General features: G+C 47.2%; 1 protein-coding gene across 4 annotated transcripts in view; it reads left to right on the plus strand.

Moving 5' to 3' along the window:
* SLC25A10 (solute carrier family 25 member 10) overlaps window positions 1-22,414 on the plus strand; it is a 257,944-nt gene that overhangs the window by 191,473 nt on the left and 44,057 nt on the right. For all 4 annotated transcript variants that reach the window (XM_069655277.1, XM_069655279.1, XM_069655281.1 and 1 more), the window contains exons 2-3: window positions 4,118-4,237; window positions 21,388-21,502. In XM_069655277.1, the coding sequence (XP_069511378.1) occupies window positions 4,118-4,237; window positions 21,388-21,502 (235 nt within the window). The remainder of the gene's footprint in view (window positions 1-4,117; window positions 4,238-21,387; window positions 21,503-22,414) is intronic.

Raw genomic sequence — 22,414 nt, forward strand, 5'->3', positions numbered from 1 at the left:
GGGTATGTGGGGAGTATGTGGGGAGCGAGGTCGCCTGAGGCTGGAAAATGCACAGTGAGAGAAGCAGCAGGTCTGCGCTAACAGGGCAGCTAAATATTGACAAGAGAAAATGGGGCAAGGCCATTGGGTTGCGCTCTGCTGCTGCTCATGCAGAAACTCGCCTTTTGCGCTCTCTGAACCTTGAATTGCATGAGGTGCATGGAAGCGTCATGAAACAACCTAATGAGACTTTAGAGTGTGGGATGTGATTACCTGCTACCATGTTTTTTCCTGATACAGCACACGTTGCCTGTGGCAAGCACTCTTTACCTACTGGACAGTGCTTCCTAGCTGGATGTGGGAGGGAACACTGAGTGATGAGTGAGGGTACATTCAGACTGCTTTACGGGAGTGCTAAAGCCCTTGTTAACAACGGTTGTGAAACCTGGGCAGCCACCCCCCAATGAAGAGCATCAAGAATTAGATTGAGAATTAAGCAACCAAATTTGAAACTTTCAAATCGGGCCTCTTATCCCAGCTTTGCTCCCCCAGAGTGATACTCTGATCCTGGACACACATCTTATCTCACTGATAGGGTTGTTCTAGCTCCCGTGTGATTCCGTGGCATTGCTTAGCCCATTGCCTAATCTTTCTTTTCATGTTAGGCCATTTGATTTAAAACTAAGGAGAGCTGAACAAAAAGTCATAGGTGTCTGGAGAGCTCGCTTTCCAGTCTGCTTATTTGCCACCAAAACCCCCTGGTTTTCTTTTTTTATAACAATTTGCAACTCTGTGTTAAACGACTATACTTTGATTTAATCGGATTTAATTTAGTTGGGTATATTTAAAGCTTTGAAATCTAGTAGGACAGGCTTTCTGAGGCCCACAGATGGTACTGTTTTGGTACCTGTATACTTCGTTGATGAAGTGCACAATAAAATTACATAAAATTCCATAAGGATTGGTAAGAATATTGTCATATTGGGTTGTCACGTGATTTGTGTCCTGTCGATCTACAAAACCGGGTATTGTTTTAGTTCATGAAAGTTAAACATTCCCAAATCATTGCACCTTGCTGTATGAAAGTGGAAACAATATGGTCACATGCTAAAATTTCCATTTGGGCTCACATCTCAGCTTCACAATTAAAGTGTGCGATATCCCAGGAAAATCAATAACTGTGTGTAATGTGAGAAACCAGAAGGTGTTCCACCCGGTAGTCCTCAGGGGTCTCTCTCACAGGTGGCCAGGGCATGACCATCGTCTTTGGATCCAGACCCTGGGGGTCGACCAGTGCTGGAGGATCACCTAGATGAGGCGTCTTCGGGGAGTGGAAGTGGGACACCTGATGGAAAGACACAGTATCCCCGTCCCTGTAACACCTTCACCCCATCCTGCCTGGTAGGATATATGGCTACTTTACACCCCCACCTTTTCCCTACACGAACACTTTCTCACGTACAGGCCGCTCTGGGAGAAAACAGACTCTCATCCAAGCATTACACCGACATATCGGGCAGAGTCCGGCAATTACTGTCAAACCAGTTGTGTTTTGAGGGAATAATTCTTCCAAAAGAACATGAGTAATTTGTTCGCTCCCTGACTCCCATTTAGTCCATGCGGACCACGAGAGCACACGCTGAGCAAGGCCCAACACACGAAGGAGCAGTATTTTCGAGACTGCAGCGAAACGAGGCAAGGAGGACCGCAAACACAGAAGAGTGAGTGAGGAGGGAGATACTCTGACCTTTCCGGAAAACTGTGGCTTTCAAACTCCATCTGAGTCAGAAGTGCATGGCCAAGAAACAAGACTGAATACTGTATTGGACGTTGGAGATATACAGGGCCCTACAGCATGGCTAGGCTAGTCAATTTGGGGAGTAGCAGCAGCCTCATGGTATCGTACTTGACTCCGAGATCAACACAGCCGGTAAGTTGGGGAGATGCTGCAAGACCGGTCTGTGTTGAAGTCAATGTTGCAAGCAGCTACATTGTAAGCATCTACATTGTATAAAGAGCGCAAGAATGTACATTGGCAACGCGTGTGATGAGAGACTCGAAATCCCAACAGTGTTTCAACTTTAAGAGGAAAGATACAATATCCATAGCAGAGTAATCTGGTACCGTTAAGGTGCTCAATCCAATGTGTGAGGTATTGTTTTAGAAAATAACGTAAACAAAGTGAATGAGAGAATAAGTGAATTGAAGTGGTCCTGCTACGGTTTAAGCAAAACCCATTGCACATTTAAAATCCTTCGCTTCTTGGGTCTGAGTCTGAAGGAGGGGGGATCCATGGTCTGAGCCCGAACGAGGGAGACCAAATTACAAACCTTGATAAAAGTGGTCCGGGACCGAACGGGGGAGACCAATTGTGAACGTGAAAACTTGAGAAAGAGAAAGTAACTTGTTTTTTTTGGTGCATCAGGCCTTCTGCAATAAGAGACTGATATTGGGAGAGAGACTTTGATGGAAGGCCTTGATGCCTATGTTTTGAACTGTTACCTCGTGGCCAATAAGCCACTGTATGTGCAAAGCTCAAGTAAAGCCGCTTTGTCTCGTGCTGAAAACGTGGGAAAGGGGTGCCAACTGCTCTATCATCCTGAAATATTATTTCTTGAACACTTTTCTCTTTGCATACAACCTTGTCCCATGCATTTTGTATTTAGAATTTAGGATTGGCAATAGGTTTATTAGTATATGCTCTTTTTGACAGACGCTACTCGGACGGCGTTACTTTTACTTTGATGTTCTTTGCTTGCTCCCATCTTTAGTTTTAGGTTTAGATAGGCGTTTAACCAACCGATTTGAAGTTCAATAAACACTCTTGAACTGTGATCACTTGTCTGTCGTCACTGTTGATATCTTCGCTTCCTTACAGTAACCTGTGAAATTGACGTCCCTTTAATATTGCAAAATGTTCACGATCTATATATGATTTGGTTCCCAGTGTACACTCTTCAAGAAAGGCTCACTCCTAGTTAAATTGTGTATTATAATGTTGCATCCTGTGTAATTATTGTGACTGTTGGTCTATTGCACTCCAGTCGTTTGCTTCTTTGCTCACTGATGGCAACACTACTTGACATGCGCACCTGCTATGCTTGGTATGTGAACCTTCGCCTGTCCCCATGAATTTCACTTGCACATTACATTCCGTGAGGATGCTAAATGAGTTCTTTATCCATGCTGGAATGTGGACTTTTTTCATAAGGCACTGATCTGTGTCTTTCAACCACACTACAGCCTGGATACATTCCTTGTGGTGTCCCTTGTTACAATGCGTCCTGTACCTAGGGTAGAACACAAGTGACCACGTTGCCTGTTAATGTCCTACTTGAAAGGCCACTTCTTTATTATTCTGATTCCAGCAAGGGAAAGGGAATAAGGAATTGTGAAGGGAGAGTCAAGCTCATTTTGATCATTGCTGGGACAGCATATCCAGCTATCGGTTGTGATCGTGCTGAAAGGGTATTGGGGGTATCTGATGATTCTTGGACCCCTTCATTTCTTTGGTTTCGTTTAGGGGGCACAAATATATATGGTCTTGGGTACACTTGGGGCGGCGTGTGAACACTGTGCCGTGGTGAGGGCAAGCTGAGGTTGGGAAGTCTTACTGATGTGACGTGGGTGATGGGGTGAAGGCATATTGGTAGTGGGGTACAGCGAACATAGAGCCTGCGAGAGTACACTAAGTCCAATTCATGCTGAGGATACAATGGGGTTGGACACTATGCACACTGATGGGTAGAGGGTCAAGTGATGGTATTGAGGGAACATTGAGGGGTTTATTGTATACAGATGGGTGGGGATGTGCGAACACTGGGTTCAATGCCTACTGGGGTAGTCGATGCACAGTGTGGTTTGTGGTTATGTTTAGCAGGTAAGGGCACATGGTGAGGACCCGCTGGACACGTGGGCATGTTGAAGAGATGAAGTTGTCTGCAGGGTGAGGGTGCGTTGAAGACCGACTGGGGAAGGGAGGACACTGAGGTAGCACTGATGGCAGGGTGCAGGAACATTTAGGGAAAGGCACACTGGAAGGGCTTGGTGACTGAAGGAGTGAGCACAAAAATGCAACTTGTTTCCTTTGTCCGGCAGACTGTTAATTGCCTCACACCTTCTCATTCTCTGGTTTCAGGTTCATCTTCAGACACAGCAGGAGGTGAAGCTCCGAATGACGGGCATGGCGCTCTCGGTTATCCGCAATGATGGCTTCTTGGCACTGTATAATGGGCTCAGCGCCTCCCTATTCAGGCAGGTGAGTCAAGCTTGCTGCCTTGCTCTTCGGATGGGTGGGTGACCTAGGACCAGCACCACCTTGCACTCGAATGTACTCGTAGACTTGCTGGCCGGGCAAGTGGGGAGCAGTGACCACCCTGGGGTGTGGATGATGGGTATTTTGGGATTCATAGTGGTGCATTGATGTTGCCTGCCTGGCATCTTGGTGACTTAGGGGAACATCTGCATTACACTACTGCCCCCTCTACAGTGTGGCTAGTAACGGGTTTGTGAATGAATATACGAGCAAGGGAGGGTGGGGTGAAAGAGCGGGGATGTTAAATTGGGGTGCATGCGCAGTGGCTGAGAAAAAGCTCCTTGGGCTTTGAAGGGAGTTGAGCGCTGCTAATTAGGTGGTTCGTGTACATGTAAGGGGGTTGAGGGAGTGAATGTACTAGGTGATGGTTTGACTATTGGAGGCATGGTGTGAATAGCTCGAGTGAGGGTTTAAGTGGAAACTTAAGGGTCACAGTATAGAGAAAGAGGCATGCGCTACAGACTAATTTTTCCCTGACACACATTCTTGTCAATTCCATGCAGTGCTTCTTAATATGCTCTCAGGAGTTTGGCCGGTCCTTAGGAGGTCACTGTGCGCCTACACAGTCTGAGGGTCTGGATCACTGAACAGAAAGGGTTGAGGTCACCCCATGGAAGATCCCAATTTCTAAGGTGGATGACAGTCTGGGCCACTCAAACCCCATTGTTTTAGAGGTTGGGGTGTCTGAAGCATCCAGAGAATCGGGTACTCTACAGACCGATTGAAACTTGAGCTTTCTTCTACTCTTTATCGGCTCAAACGTGGGCAGGATTTACAAGAGCACAGGGGTGAGGCTCTGGGCCTGCTACCATCAGTCTGAAGGGGGAGGTTCAGCTGTGCCCTGGTGGCAATCAAAACCTCTGGGCATGGCACTGCGTGGTTCTGGTGTATCCAAGAGCAATTGAAGGTTCTAGTCAGGATCTCGGAGTGCCAGGTTTAGCAGAGATTCAGTCGAAGTTTCTAGATCGGGTTCTGTGGCGCCTCAATGGCAGTCGCATGCTCTGGGTCCTGTTCTTGTGAGTTTCTTTAGGTGTGCCTCAAGAACAGTCTAAAGCTCAAGTGCACTGCGGTGCAGGTGTACTCGAAGAGCAGTCTCAGAAGGGAAAGGCAGTGGTTGGTGCTGTGGGATACCTTTACTTTCTTATTCAGTTGATGGAGGTGGTTAGCTGTTTTACTGGATGAGGAAGTGCTGCCTTGGTTGGAATGTTCCAGCACTCCAGTGTTCTCCAGTTGATCTTTTGCTCCGCTCATCTGAACACTTGTATTGGCTCGCCGCGCTTCATGCGCTTGCTGTGCACACCCGCCCTCATGTACATCCAATGGTAAATGCATTCCCAACACTTTAGATCTCATCTTTGCCACATGTCTACATGCTCTCTGCATTCCATGTTCAGAGAACCTCCACACTGCTTCCTTCTCCCATTCAGGCTTATTCACTCCTCCGTCTCCCTGTCTAATGGGTAAGCCCATACCGCTCCTCTCACCCTTTAGTGTGTGACAGACAGCCTCAAAAATAGTAGCTTTAAGGTGTTTAATAAAGGTTTTGATAGTCTGGGAAGAATGGGATAGTTGAAGCCCTTTGTGCCCCTTCCTCTGTATTCCAGGCATACCTAGCCCTCAGAATCCCCCTGAGGTACTCCTAAAGCAATGTTGACAGGGACACCAAAAGGCCTTTTCGATCCATTTCCCTCTGGGACTTTCAAATGGATGCCTTCTTGCCTGTTATACTGCCGATGTTACCAGGGGCTCTCTCCCCCGCTCTCTCGCTCTCTCCCTCTTCTCTAACTCCCCATCTCCTCACTCTGTTATATTCCTTCTCTCCCTCTTTCTGTACCTCTTTCATTCCCCCTCCCCATCTCTTCTCCTCTCATTTTGACCACACCTGCACTGCTTTCCTCTCTACCTCTCTTCGCCGCTCTCAATAACCTATTGCTACTCCTCTCTCCTGATCTTACACTCCCTACCTGTGTCTTCCCTCTACCTTGCTCCTTCTCGCTGCCCTTTCCACTCCTACTACCACCATTTACTCTCTACCCTACTCTCCTGTCGCTCTTCCTCTGTCACTTACTCTCATACCCTCTCCAAATCCCCTTACATTTTTCTCCCTCGATCTCACATTTTACACCCCCTTCACTACACACAACTGATACCACTGTCTCTCACACATAATACCTACTTGGATCTCACAACACTGCCACAGTCTGCTCAGTACTCTAGTCCATCGTTCATCCTCCGCCTGCTCTCTTCCCTGCTGGAATTCACTAGAACACCTTTTCATCTCCCCTGTGTACTGGCTGTGCCAGCCTTCCCTCTTTTAACATTCTAACCAACCCCCATAGACCGCCCTGTTCACAATTTGCTGTTGGTGAATCTTTGGCTAAGTATCCCGGGAAGGCTAAAGCCCGCCCCCTTTTCAGTCTCCATATCTAGTGTTGCAGCCATGTGCACAGGCTGGCCATTTTCCATGTGACTTTGTTCGTGTGCTGACGAGGTGTGCTTCAATTCGCTTTTGGGAGGATTTGGCTGTCCTGCTCCTTTGCAGTACACCACCTCTGCTCGTTGTATGTATTGTCTTGGGATGTGGAACTGTTTTCTGGATGGGTGCTCTGTTTTGCCCTCTGAGCTGTCTTGGTCTGCTTGATCTGTTTCCTATGCCTTCTAGGTTTGCTTCACAGCAATTGCTTCAGCTCCTGGCTGGTGGACCATACTCCTGGGGAGGCCACTTTATTTATCTTTTCAGTCAGATCTGTCACTGTAATTCGAGCAGTCGAAGATTTGTACTTAATGTTTTTTTTATCGTTCCTGAGCCAAGTACTCTGAAACTTGGCCCATAAGTACTTAGCCGTGAGTCTTGGGTTCTGGGCTGGTGGGCACCGGAAAGTGCTGAACATGAGATGACAAACGGGTAGTGTGGCCAGCAAATGACAAGTGCAAGAAATGAGCGCAGAAGTACAGGAAAGGGACTGTAGGGTTGCAGATACAGACCCAGTTGCAGGGAGCAGTTCTGGTCTGCAGTTGGGTGGGTAGGGATCTGGGCCCAAAATCAGAGGGTAGCCAGGTGCCCGATGCCGAAACAGACAGATCAGCAGGGGAGAGGAAGAGAGAAAGCAGAAGCAAAGAGAAGGGTCTTGAGGTGCTTCCGGAACCAAAGATGGTTCTCCTCAAGTTTCAGAGATACAGGGAGGTTGTTCCAGAGGGAAGCCCCAGCCGAAGGAGATCTACCACCAACTCGTTGCTTGGAGAAACGACTGACCCTGTGGGAGCTGGAGATGGAGGAGCGAAGAGCTTGAGTAGGAAGGTATTTACAAAGAGAGAGTTGGAGGTATTGAGGACGCAGGACCCAGAAGGCCTTGTGGACAATGCAAAGGGTCTTGAACTTAATCCTTGCAGCCACTGGGAGCCAGTGAAGAGAGTTCAGGGCTGGAGAGCTACGATCCCTGGGCTTGAGGCCAAGGATAAGTCTTGCAGTCCTGTTCTGGATGATTTGTAGAGGACGGAGAGTAGTAGCAGGTAGATTTAGGAAGCAGCTGTTGCAGTAGTCCAGTCTAGAGAGAACCAGAGCTCGAGAGACAGTGAGCTTCTGGGGGAAGGAGAGGAAAGGAAGAATACTTTGGAGGTGGTGCATTTGATAGTTTGACTTCTTTAAGACATCAGAGATGTGTGCAGAAAATGAAAGCGTGGAATCAAAGATGACCCCGAGGTTCTTAGCCTCACAGGTGGGAGCAGGGAGAGGGCCAAGGGTAGTGGTAGTGGGTTTATCCAGGACTCCTTATTAATAATTTTATAATTGATCTTTTATAACGCACTTAATATCAGCAAGTTGTTTCAAAGCGCAGGATCGGGATTGGAACCTGTGGTGTTCTGCGTTGTCTTGCTTCCAAGACCAAACATGTTGCTCCTGAGCTATCCTTCCTCCCCTGCTGTGGGTTACCATCGTCTTTCATTGGCCTGACTCCTGCTTTGCTTCCTTTCTTCCGGGGGGCTTCTGGGCCTCGAACCTGGAACTGTATCTTTTGAAAAGGGTCTCTTCTGGAGTCCTCTCCGCTCCTTTGGCGTAGAAGAGATTTACTGGCATTTTTGCCATAACCACTGCTGTGCCATTGGAATTTGTCCCGTTTGTTTCTATAGGGAACCTTTGCCAACTCTACAAGCTCCTTTAAAGTGACGTTCTAAGGCATTTACCAGTAGACTCCCATTTGTCATAGGTTCCCTTTGCGTCCCTGGAGTTTTCCATGAAGAGGATGGAATTGTAGCCTTTACCAATTGATTTTCTATTTATTTTGTAACCACTGCCCACTGCAGTGTATAGAAGTTATTGTGTATCACTGCTGTTTTTTGTTGTTGTTTTTTTTTCTTGGAGTCTAATGAGACCCTATGGCTCGGGTATTGACTAATTCCAGTTCTTAACATTTGGTGGCCCTTCGTGCATTGCTGGCTACTTGTTGACACATGCCCTCCCTCTTGGTGTTACATGTAGATTTGTATTGTCACTGCCATGTACCAGGGGTGTAGGGTGTTACTGCCACTATTCACATGGGGAGTCTGGCCCCAGAATATTACTCTAAATGTGTTTTACTTTTGTCATGGGATCAGATTATATTCCATCCCCTTAGCCCTGTGTGAATTGTGCCCTCCACCAGGTAGTGGCTTACTGTGCTGCTATGCATAACCCTGAGAGCTTATTTGACGTTTAGATACTTGCATATTTTTTTTTTTTTTTTTTTAGATGTAGTGAATTCTTTTAACGTATAGCAGCGTGGTATATTCTCTAGGGATAACTATTGGGATTACCATAGCAACCACTGGTTTGCTCTATCATTTGGTTGGAAACCGTGTCTGGACTTTAGGTTATTATGGTATCAATTGACCGCTAACCTAGAATCAAGGGGGCGCTTTACAGAGGTGTACACCAGTACAGATGCACAACAGAGTGCTTTTCAGAGGTAACACAACAGATATGCAGCGGGGGTAGGCTACAAAGAGACACAGAGGAGGGGTACAGCTGTACAGGGTGGTGGGGAGGAGAGTGCGGATGGCGGCTAGCGAGTCGGATGGTTTGGGGGGGCGGCGTGATGGCCCAGTTGTTGAGGAGGAGAGACATCGGTCAGATGGTTCTTCATCTCTCACAGGGCTGTGGAAAAATCTCTCTAACCCAATGCATTTCACATGGCACCTGCCAGGCTGCACTGCTGTAATTAAAGGTCTTGCCTATTCCTTCTTGACCAGCTAAGGCAAATGAGAAAAGATGAAGTCATTGGAGATGGACAGATGTCCTGTCAAACTTAAATGCAAAGAAATAGCGAACTCGGAAACCAACCACCCCTAAAACCACGCGCAAAGGAGCACAGTGGGGGATGTCTGATGCCTAGGCAGTCACAAGCAAGACGAAGAGAATGTCGGAGTGCTGGCAGTCGTGCCCCTCTCAGCACTTGAAGAAATCACGTCTAAATCCATCAGTGGAAACCAGCCCGCTGCCCGGGGGAGCTTTTTCCATCCATATGAGCACTTGCACTTCTCATTGTTGATGTTGTCGATGCGTTAGTTTGTCACCAGTACAAAACGGAACTTGGTGGCAACGTTGCAGAACAAAACCCACTTTCAATGACCAACTACAAAATCTGTTCCTGGTGGGAGAATCTGAGGTAGGTGGTCGCAGTAAGAGGAGGTTCCCAATTGGAAACCTGAGCTGTGGTTGGTTAGCAAGCAGTGTGGTTAAAGGCCAGGAAGATTAACAGTATCGCCCTCCTGTATGTATGGATAGTTGATACCATTGGCTTTGTTCATAGGATTGTAGAACCTCGGACATGTCTAGAGGCAGGATCTAGTCCTACTTAACTAATTGGTGGTGTCTGTGAAGAGCATTCAGATTATTTCATGGCTCCTGTGAACAGCATCATTTGTGGGGTCCCACCAGGTCCCACATGTTTAGCATAGACTTGAAGCTATTGCACAATATTATGTGAGATTCACACCTTTTTATAGACATTACCTTTTTATACATTTGGCTAAATAGGGGGAAATGTACTATGATCTAGAAACCCATAGTAATGTGTTCATACCAGAAAATCATTGCTGCATTAGAGCGGTTTCTCATTAAAGGGAGGCGAGAAAGAGCTTTGTAGGAGCTAAATAAGCTGTCTCCAAACGTGGTCCTCTGAAATCTTTTCCAGAATTTGGTGACTCTCTGTTTGGAACAGTTGGAGAAATTAAGCCGCTGCTAGTAGTGCTTGACGGGCGCCTCTCCCGGGCAACCAACGTCAGCCAAGTGGCAGCATTGTGGTTCCTTTCAGATTAGATTGTTGAATAAACTTCAGCCACGATTGAAAGAGAGTGAGATAACTATGATTACTCAGCGGCGTCCTGTTATTCAGCACAGACTTTACTAATGCTGGCATTGCCAACAAAGGTGAAAACACAACCAAGAGACTGATTTTCTCCACCCCCCGCCCCCGCCCTTGCTCCCATGCAAGAAATTGACCTGGCCGCTGGTTCAAGGTAACGTCCATGTCAAAACCGCATCACTAATACATAACGTTTATGCCCCCAAGTGACTGTATCCCCATGGAAGACAACCTAGATGTTACAGGCTGCACTGTAACGATGCTTCAGGCTGCACAATGACGATTGCCTGCTTAAGGCAGGTTCAAGCAGGTCGAAATAACCACCCCGTTTTAGGTGCACACCAATCTGGAATTGTCTGCCAACCTCGCCTGAAGCTGAGCTAAACTTTATTTTCATAGAATGTTTCAAATATTGTTTCAATGCCTCCGTCACCATGTGGTCTCAGTTGTACCACTGTCTCACTGATGTCGTATAAAACAGATGATGTGACAGATTGTATTAATTTCCAGCCATGGGGGGAGAGGTAAGGGTGGTATAAGTGGGTCAAAGGAAGGCGAGGGGCCTGCAGCGATACCAGTGCATAGTGAGGAAGCAGCCTAGTGCCTTCCAGGAACTCACAAAAGCTCTGGAGTGTCCTGTGTACTCTCAGGCGTGGTGCAGACACAAGTCCCCCAACTCCAATGCCAGGCAGAAGTATGGAGGGTAGGCAATGAGTGCGTACAAAAAGAATTGCATAAGGAACACATTCGAAATATTGCAGTGGTGCTCCTACCCAGAATCACTTTAGTTAAGTGCCCCAGTAAAATAATGGTATCAGATAATAATATCGCCATATATATGGTCGCCGTAAATAATCTCGCCGGGAAAATGTTGTGGTGATATTATTTGGGTGACCATATATATGGGGACAGGGGCAAAAAAAAGAAAAAAACAAGTTTGGCGGTTGCGGGGGTGTCCCCCGCATGTTCCATGCAATAATGTTGCCACAAAAAACGGCCATTTTTCGGCAATATTTTTGCATGGCGAGATTTTTGTGGCAACATTATTACATGGAACCAAAATAATGTAAGAATGTGCATTATGAGACTACATCTGCGGGTAGAGCACTCTAAATATTCTTAATATGGAGATGTCGGTACGAAAGATTTTTTTTAGTGGTGCGTTTAAGGATACTTTAACAATGTTTTCCATTGAATGAAAGACACCATTAAGTGAATCATTGAAATCCATGATCGTGCTTCAATAATTTCATTTTCCTTGGTAGGATGGAACTCTGTGATCCAATTGAAGTAGAAAGTTGATGATCCATAAAAAAAAATTTCAGTAGAGAATAGTAAAAAACTAAAGGTAAGGAGAACAGAATTTCTGCAAAGGAAAAGTAACAAAATCATCTTAAATACTAGAGGTGTGACAGATGAATTGACAGCAAGTAAAGGTATTTGATGTATTGTGCAGAAAACTAAAAGGGGAGGGGACCAAATTCATACTGACCGGTGAAGATTCCCAGTACAGTCGGTGTAGTGCGTTCCCAAAGAATGATGGCATGCTGAGTAACAAGAAACATGCATGGGATTTATAAAGCGCGTGCCTAGCTGGGATGTAGCAAGGGGGCTACAGGTAGGGAGCGGGGGTAGCACAGGCATCTGAAATGGGTAGTGGGAAAGGCAGACAGGCAGAAAATATAAACAAAAAGGGATGACCGACTCTACTAGAAATCAGTTAATCCATGGGGTTAAACACGGACGAATGAAAATAAATCTTGAATGCGGGAACTCTGACAATCATATCTAACCATGCCAAGAAAAAGCATATAATTGTAATCGGCATTGACAATGTATAAGATGCCAACTGGCAGGATTCTTGTTTTGCGTATTTGAACTCCATTCTTGCCCAGGATACATTTTCCTTGAATATTGGGAACCCACAAATTCATTTTATGGTTACTTTATTCACGATCCAAGTTCAAAGCTTTGTGACCAAACTTCAGCAAAAAGCTGTATCACCCCATCGGACTGGAGGCTGCGTGATAGGATGAGAGGCTTTACTGCATTTTACCACGGCAGGAGTGGAGTGGAGTGGAGTGGAGTGGAGTGGAGTGGAGTGGAGTGGAGTGTAGGATGAGGGGGATTTACAAGATAAAGAAACCTGGATAGGCCACAGACCTAAATGTAGGACTACCAATGCACTCTGGCTGCACCATCTCTGCAGTATTGGTACAAGGGGGGTGGGATGGACTCCCGCCATTTCCTGCAGTGCTTAATTTGTGTGGCGTGTTTGCCAGGACTCAGAGCTGGCACTTATTTGTGTGCCCCAGCACTTGGCTCACTTTAATTATGATGTGCTGATGGGGCATCCATCAACCACATCAAGCAGGTGCGAGCTGTAGAGTAACCCCAACTATGTTGACACTGTTGGGGAGCAGCTGTGGGTGGTGGTGGCAGCAGAAGCAGCAGTGGTGGTGGACTGCCCACCTGCAGTGTCACAGTAGTGCTAGGAAATAGTTTGACCCCGACACTTGTATGATTCTCCTGACTATAAGCCATATGGAAGGTGCTGTGACTGTACCTATGTTAAAAACAAAGGAGCTTTTGATCCGACTGCTTTTCCAGGCCTGTTTTAGGATTAATTTCCAAGCAGTGTATGTGGCACAACACGTTAATGTAGGTGGTTAACTGAAAGGTTGGCGGTTTGTGCCCACCCTGGTGGAGATCTGGCTTAAGTGTTAATGGAAAATCACTGTGGTGAATACACTCACGGGGGAACCAGTGGTCCAGTGGTGGATGTCGGTTTCTAAACCATCACTCAGCCTCACACCTCTAGTGCACCAGATAGGATCTGAACAGATTGGAAACACAAACGAATTATAAACCTCTGTGTCCAATTTTGTCAACGTGGTCGAAACGACAGGTTTGAGGATTGTAGGTTAGTTGCAACACCGCAAAAATATAGTTATTTACAATGATAAAAAGGACTGTCCAGTCAAGGTTGTATACAAATTTCTACTTTATTATGAAAACAGACTGTTCTCGCACACTACAAAATACAACCCACTCTTTAAAGGAATGCAGAGGACAGACCGTTTCAAAGAATGAAAAGGCATTCATTCTGACAGGAGGCTAGTCGGTATAGTAATTAATCGCAGTAGTTCAAGGATTTCAACACAAAGGGAGCAATGGGTCGTAAAATGTCTCTAGGGGCCTTCGGAGAAGGACCAGGGGGACAGAACCACAATGTACCTTGTGCTGTAGGAGTTCATGGTGCTTGACAGGGTTGAGTCGGTTTCAGGGCGCTTTCCATCTTCTACGACAGGGTTCACGAATGCGGGTATCAGGCGGCAGGCACCTCGGCAACCGAAGCTGGTCGGACAGCTGCAGGCTGGTCTCAATGACGGCTCGGGGTAATTGTTGTCTTAGTGCTGGTCGGCAGTTCTGAAGCACTGGTCGAGGCGTCTCGGGCGGCTTTAGCGGCTGCGGCATAACAGTCAGCGATGCAGTCGTTTGCAGCTTGTGGGGCTCGGCTGGCTCGAAAATGTCCTTTGAGGCAGGTGTTGGTGGATGCTTGTCGATGCACTCCCCCTAGCTTCTTCACTGGGCTTGTGTCGTCCTTTAAGGCTGATGGTCCAAAGCTGAGGAGAGTGTTGCAGGTGGCTGCCTTGTCCTTTATTTGGTTCAGAGACTCTCTGGCACTTCCCACCTAGTAAGCTTGCCGCAGAGCCTAGCAGGGTACACTGTGTGCTGGCTGGATACCGGTTCTAGAGTTGCTGGCAGTGCTCTGGATTCAGTATCTCCCTCTGTTCCCTGGGAGATGTTTAGGAGAGGGATCTTGCTTCCCTCTTGGATGGCCTTGCTTTCCTTTACTGGCAGAAGATGCAAAGCAGACTGTAGCTATGGTCCAATGATGAGTTCTTCTAGCCTTCAGATTTGTCAAAAGAGGGGCTTAGCCTACTTTTGAAGCCAAATGGGGGACACAGTGATTGGTGTAGTCCCCATCAACAATCTCCTGTATGTGTGAGGTCATAACCAGAGTGCTTTGCATCAGAAAAGGTAAAGGGGTCGAAACATGGAATACTAAGTCCCACCCGTCTTCATGTCTGTTCTGGATCAAAGGATTCCTCTGGTTAATGGGGCGCTCTGTGGTTACTGGTTAAAGCGGCAGGTCTCCCTTGAAGCTGTGGCGAGACCAGACTTTCTGGCTCAGTCAATCCACATACGCGTACCTTCTGCTGGGATGACTACTGTAAAGCCGAAGTCCCAGACATGACATTTCACTGTCAATCGATACTGAGGGTGGGAGCTGGCATCAGGTTGACAGTGCATTTGAAAGGGTGTTGGAGGTTCCTGTCCTCTTTGTTATCCTCTGCAGCCAGGCTCCATGTGGGCCTGTTTTAATTAAACTCTGATTAGTATATGAATGCTGCCACTAGCTACAAGGTTCAACACAAAAGAACAGGACAGATTCATGGAGCCTTTTTTAATCGGGCTGCCATAACGGGGAAGGTTTGGCCCTCCACCTGAGATGACGTGGTGTACTCCTGGATGTAAACCTGACGGGGGGGACTGCGCCTGTAGGCTGTGTCCACCCAAAGTAATGATAATGATGTGTAATTTATATAGGACTTTTATCCAAAGCGCTTAGTGTACCCAGGGCTATGCGTATGTTGTGCAGTGAGCATAGGCAAATGTGTGCCGATTAGTCCCACATATTTTCTGGAGGTTGCACTACCATCATACAATTTCATTTAAAATTTCTAAAATACCCAGGTGAGTACACACCCACCGTGCCGACCGTGAAATTTCTCACAATTGCCAAATAGTTATTTTTTTGTTTGGTTTGTAACTGGTGTGCTGAGTTGTTGGTAAATGAACATTGTGTGATTCATGCTCTCTGTGGTTGCTTCTCGGATTCTGCCAGGGAAACACTTCCTTTCCCAGAAAGTGGAACAGGTTTTTGGAGGTTTTTGAATAAAAAGAAAAACTCTTTTGATAGGGGAGAGTGGGCCCAATTCTGCAACAATGCTGGCGAAACCGGGACCTCTGGCCTCCATAGAGGGGTTGGTGAAATGGAGGAGACGGTGGGTGTAGGGCTAAATAGGCTGTTGCGGGGCTAAAAGACGCAATATGATGGGCTGGATTCCCATAGAAATGCAATAGTAAAATGCGGTGGCTACCCCCTTACCGGATTCTAGGTCCGGGTTCCCGAAATAGGGACTGACCGGGTCATTCCAACCCTGGAGGACCCGGTAAGTCCCCATTCCGGGAACTATTCCTCATTCCCATTTGAACCCCATAGGGCTCAATGGGAATGGGGATGGAGCTAATAACGGTACCGCAATTTGTGGTACCCTTATTAGCTCTGAAGTCCCTTAGCGGTTCCCTTCCATAGCGCCTGGTAAAACCAAGCGTTAAGGAAGGGACCCGCTAAGGGACCACGGAATAGGGTGGTAAGGGATTCCCGGGACCGGTGTCCTTACCAGTTCCGGTAATCCCTCGTAATGACCCCCACTGTCTCATTCCACCTTTCTCACAAACGCAACTTCTCTTGCAATTAAGCAAGCTCATTGGTTCACTAGATCCATCAAAGAAGGGGGAAGAGTGCCTCCCTGTTGAGATATTAGGTCCTCCTCTGCAATTTGAAGATGCACTGATCTTTGAAGCCCCCCCCTTCCCGTGGATCAATGAAAAGCTGCTGCCAGGTCGCCCCCTATAGTCAACCGTGAGGTGAAAGTTGAAGGAGTGGTATAGCCAGTGGGCGACCCACAGATTCTCTGTAAAGCTACCTTGACCAAAAGGTTTTCCGAACATAGCTTCGGCCCATTACATCGGACCGAATTGTGAGGGTCACATCTTCAAATGCAGTTTGCGCAGTTCGTTTGGTCCCCTTTTTGTTACATGCAGGCACCCCTTAACTAGACTCTGAGGATGCTAGTCTTGCATCTAATCCTCACCCTTCCAGTTTAAACAGGTTGTTCTACTGCGGACTGGTGTAACGGAACGGATATTGCTGCCACCCAGCCACATACACAGGCCTTGGGCGAATGTGGTGACAATCAATAGTTTTAACCCCCCTGTTCGACAGGGGTGTCCTTAACACTCCTGCTAATGAGATTCGCTCTTTCTGTGTACTTGTGACAAATGTGACTAAACAATATCTCTGTCAATTGTCTTTCTGGTCATTGCATAATGTTGCCTTACTTGGTCTCGCTCTGTTCAGCGTTTGGCCACCACTATCTATAGCTGAAGCAAGGTCACTAGGGCTAATTGTTTGCCTTTTGAGCAGACTTGGCCCATCTTTCATTGAGTGGGTTTAGAGACCAGGTGGTGCCACCCTATGGGGACATAGGTGTTCTCAAAGCATTAACCATAGATTGGCCTGACCGCTATCCCGTTGGTGGCGCTAACCAAGCTCCCGCCTTGCTTTACATCACGCTAGGCAGATGGGCAATGGTGAAGGAGGCGGGGCACCTGGTGGATTGAATAATCGGGCTTTGGTGTATAAACTCCATGGCTTCACTAAATTTTAAGTTGGTTTGGGAAAATCAGGCAGGTCGCAACAAAACCCTGGTTGTCCTAGGAAGGCTGATCCTGCTGACTCGTTAGAGAACTGGCACTGACTGGTCCAATTCTGGAAGGGTAAGCCGGTCCACCCCAGTAGAGGAAGGAATACAGCAATTTCTGAAGCTGTCTTTAACAGTTTGTGAGAGAAACTCATTGACACCTTTTTGGAATTGAAAAGCAGCAAAATAATTCTGAAGATTCCATGGGGGTCTGCTGGTGTATGAAGTACACGAGCTACACAATCGTTTCACCATTAATGAGTGCTTAGGAATTTAGCGCAATGATAAGAGCTACCAGATAACAGACTGGTAATGCCTACATGGGGAAAAGAATGCATTTGTATGGGCTGTTCTGGTCCTGAAGAAGGTGTTGCACTAATATATACCACTGAAGCAGCGGTCGACCTTGTTGGTAAACTGCACTCTCCAAGCAAAGGTAGATGGTTTTATATCTTTAAACAGGGTTCGAAATTGAGGGGGCTGGGAGCTATTTAGCTCCTGCCTCAGCCTGGTTAGCTTGCCACCAACAGCTACCAGGAGCTACTTTTGGGTTCCCAGGCCAACTGCTGCAGAACAGAATTTAACTCTGTGTTTGGGACAATCTATAAACATTAGGACACATCTATACAACATTTAAAACATAAGGGGTTATACATAATGGACACAATTATATTTTTGCAGGTTATGTGGAAGTTAGAGTTGCGGAACGCTATTTACTCGCTCCTGGTTCCCCAGGTGGTATCTTCTGGTGACCAGTTGCTGCTGAATACCCAGGTTCTGCTTTTGGCTCCTGCTTATCTCAATTTTGATCCCTGGTATGGAAGCGCATTGGCTTTGTAGCTTAACTTTCCTTCTGGGCGGCATATAGGGAGGAATTAAATAGTTGCCTTACTTAATGCACACGTTTAGAATTTTTTTAAAAAAAATGTTTTTTTGCAGTTGTAGCGAGGGGAAAGTGTTGCTTCTGTCCTGTCACCCCAGTTTAGACCGGCGGCACTTCAGCGAAACCTAAAGATAGGCATACATACGTAGGCAGGTACAGTCGAGGTCTTCGGTGAGGGATGTGTAGCTTGGGAGATACTAATTGTCTAGTGATTACCTCACTTTGTGTTGTGCCCAATTGTGGAAGTAACACTGCAAGCTCTGCTAAAAGTGCATGTGTGTTCAGGTTCCCAGGGTGAGTATACAATACAGGTTGTGAGCCACCCCGGTGTAGAAGGGAGGATTCGCCCATTTGACCTTACACGAGATCATACACTTTCCTTGAGGGTCTCGCAAGGTCAAGCTGTCCAACTGCACTGAAGTGCTGTCTTGCATTAAAACCCGGTGCCCTACAGTCGCAGGCCGTACTCCCACCACCGTGCATTCCCAGATCTAAACCACAATTGTTCTCAGCGTGGGTGTCAAGAATATGATGGTATGACTGAGTTGTTGCAGAGGGCTGGATGGGGCAGGGAAGTTGCTGGCTACAGCAGCTGCTTTGCTCACGATCTTTCTGAAGAATGATCGTGGGGTGGGGGAGCGGGGAGCGGGTGGTGCGTCCTTAAGACGCTTAACCCACCCCTGCCTGTTCTCTTCCAGTAACAGAGCGCCTCCACCACTCCAGACCTTCCAACGTTTCTCCAGGGATCTAATTGTACAGAAAAGAGTAGGGGAACTTTTCCCTGCTGTCTCGCCCCACTTGCCGATGACCCGTACCCACGCTTCACACAATACAAATCCCATACCCAGGCCCTACCTTTCCTCCACTGTATAAACGCCGACGAAAACCGGGAAAGAAAATACATCTGAAATGGCCACCATTACTTTCAGTCATTTTTCCCACAGCATAGAGCGTCACACACCTACCACTGCCTAATCACCCGCCGTTGGCACTAAGGGACGTGCTAAAGTAAAGTCAAAAGCCACCCCTCACACCCACTAATTACCTAAACGCACAGCTGTGCCTGCAGCAATTGCACGTTCATCGCTTGCTTAAATGCAGATGACAAAACGCTGATCGCTGCAGGGGCAGGTCGGTGAGGGGGCTTGGGAATTGGGTCAATGAGCAGGCGACTGAAATGTACAACATTAAGCCAGCAGCTGCAAGAGAACTCGATGGGATTTGACATTCGAGCAGATGCTGCAGGGCCGAGGTTCGAAACCCCAGTAAGGAGTGTTGGGGAGAAGCTGGACCCCCACCAGGGCAGTGGGGGGCCAGCAGCCATACCCTCACCAGCTATGGGAGACCCCAACACCTCCCATATGGCCCACAGAAATGCAACAGAGACCCCAGCAGGCAGCCACATTGTTCCAAACTGTGTTTATTTCTGGGCAGCAAAAAAAGAAAAAAACACGCAGAGCATCGTGCACATCGAGAGTTCAGGCGCCCGATCCCCGGGGCTGGCTTGCAAGCCAGCTTTGTAATCGCACTGCAGGCTGACGTCACAGAATTGGATCAGCTCCCAGAAACCTATCTCCTCCTGCTATTGGCTGCTAAGTGATAGGTTACCTATGTAGCCCTTATAGAGAGCCTGACAATTGGATGTTAGCCTTTTGCGTCAGTGGGTTGGTTTAGCTGTGCCAGCCCCCCATTACCTAATTCTAACTTGTTGCATTATGACTTTGTTCCCATAACTTTTTAGCTGAAGCAAGCAGTTCGCACCTGAGCTCTGAGCGCTGATTGGCTGGGCTGAGCCATTCTTGTTACAATTATGTTTCAAATGTTGTGCGAGTCTTTGCGAAAATGTCTTTCTTTCCCAGAAAGAAAAGAAAAAAACACACTGGGTTGCCGTGGTTTATTCGCATTTGTGGAGAATTAAAAATGTCTGTCTGCAGAAAGCAATCTTATCTTGAATGCGCGACCTTGGCTGCTCGTGGGTTTTGCGAGGAGCATTGCTGAAGGCTTCTGCAGCAAGTGTTCAGTGAGAGAAATGAACTTGGCTGTAATTTTCCTGAAACATGGCTTTACACTGTGCAATTAGACCATGTTAATTCATATAGGCATTTGCAAGCCTTTAAACAGAGATTTATGTGTTTGTAGATTCTGATATTGCAGCATTGATTCTAATGTAGAATGGAAGTTGCACTGTTGGTGAAGTGGGTGTGTTTCAGCATATTTGTCACCCATGGGTGCGCTGGGGCCTGGTTCAAATGATAAGTGCGCTCCTTGTTCTTCCTGCTGTTCTTCTGTATATGCGCCTGGGGTGAGGGGGCATGGGTTTGATCTCGATTTTCCCTCTTCAGTAGGCAGCAAAATACAAATGTGCACAGGGGTGGACTGGCCTATAGGGAACTCTGGAGATTTCCCGGTGGCCTCTGCACCCTGGGCTTCTTTTGTGTAGTATTTCCAAATTTTCTCATAGTAAAAGCATTGGGCTTGCTGAAAATGTGTCATATGGGGCCACTTTGAACATTATTTCCAGGGCCTCTTTTGGTCCCCAGTATTTATTTCCAGGGCCTCTTTCAGTTCCCAGTCCACCCCTGAATGTGCAATTTACCTGCCGCGCAGGAACGGTTCGCAGCCGACAAAGTAAGGGCACAACGGCTGATTTATCCACCCTGGTTTAGTCCCATTGCACCCCAGGTATCATTTGGGTGGGATGCGTATATACTACAGGTGGTGAAGCAGTGCTGTTTTTAGAGTCAAGCAAGAACTATAGATGTCTGTGCTCGTCTCTGTCTGAAATATGGTGGTTGTTGCGCTGTAATGGCTAGATATGGTGTACTGCGAGATTACAGTAGACAGCCTCTGGGTTAACCAAAGGCTAATTCTCAATAGAAGTTATATATGAACTGAAGGCTGTCACCAGCCTGTGCCACAGGTGCGGGTTACTTCCCAACTATAACCAGGTAAGGTAGATGTCAAGACCAGGCTCTCGCCCCTGAAATCACGCGCCAATGACACAGCCCCGTCTCCAGAGGCTGCATTTGGTTGATGGCTGTTAATGCTACGCTTGTTAAAGGCAGGGTGCAAAATGTGCACTCGCCACTAGCCATTGGCTATTGATATTTGACTCTTGGCGAGTAAAAAATTGTGTGCTTTGTGTATATATAGAATTGAGTTGGCGAGTGAATCTTTGTGGTTGGCTAGTAGTTTGCAACTTGAATGTCTGCCCCCTGGTAAAGGTTTTCAGGAATCTGGATCACTGAACTGTTTAGGAGTTACTATCATGCAACTCAAGACCGTCGCCAACTCCCTTTCTCTACCCCTCTGCAGATGACGTACTCCATGACGCGGTTTGCCATTTACGAAACTGTGAGGGACAAGCTGGCCAAGGACAACAAAGGGCCCCTTCCGTTCTACCAGAAGGTCCTTCTGGGGGCCTTTGGAGGTAAGCAGGGCAGAGGAGCACCCACCGCAGTTCCGCGAATAGGAAGACGCGATGAGAAGGATCAGACAAGTGGTGGGGGCACGGGCGTCGGCATCTAGGTCTGAAGTGGGAGTGAAGGTGGTATCAGAGGCAGTGTACGGCTGCTATAAGAGGCAGGGTGTAGGCGCCTCAGGAAATGATTGCTGATGGAAGTGGTGGCTGGGGGCTTTCAGAAGCCATCTGTCAGATGTATGTTGATGTGAACGAGGACCAGGAGGACTATAGAAGAGGGGGTGCTGAAAGGCTCTGTGTCCGAGCCGAATATGGGGATGGGTGGGAGACCGGCCAACCGAGGATATGTGCGGGCCCCTTATAAAAAGATTTAACACCTCCTCCCCCTTGGCTACAGCAAAAACCCACCTGTGTATGTTAAATACATACATCTGGTATAATCTCAGGTTTTTAAACACAAAAGGGAAGTGCAAAAATGGTAAATGGTTTTAAGGCAGCAAGTAGTTTCATTTTGTGTCCAAATGACTCCTGCTCTGTACCGGGAAGAACAGTAGCAGAACCGCACACACAGACCAGCAGTGCTGCCAATCACAAAGGTGTACAAGACAGACTATCAAACCAGCAGTGACCCCAATCACAAAGGTGTAAACGACTATCAAACCAGCAGGGACCCCAATCACAAAGGTGTAAACGACTATCAAACCAGCAGGAACCCCAATCACAAAGGTGGAAAAGACACACTATCAAACCAGCAGGGACCCCAATCACAAAGGTGGAAAAGACACACTATCAAACCAGCAGGGACCCCAATCACAAAGGTGTAAACGACTATCAAACCAGCAGGAACCCCAATCACAAAGGTGGAAAAGACACACTATCAAACCAGCAGTGACGCCATTCACAAAGGTGTAAAAGACACAG

The sequence above is a fragment of the Ambystoma mexicanum genome, chromosome 3q (genome assembly GCF_040938575.1).
Source record: "Ambystoma mexicanum isolate Mex_15411 chromosome 3q, UKY_AmexF1_1, whole genome shotgun sequence".
In the NCBI taxonomy this organism is placed as follows: Eukaryota; Metazoa; Chordata; class Amphibia; order Caudata; family Ambystomatidae; genus Ambystoma; species Ambystoma mexicanum.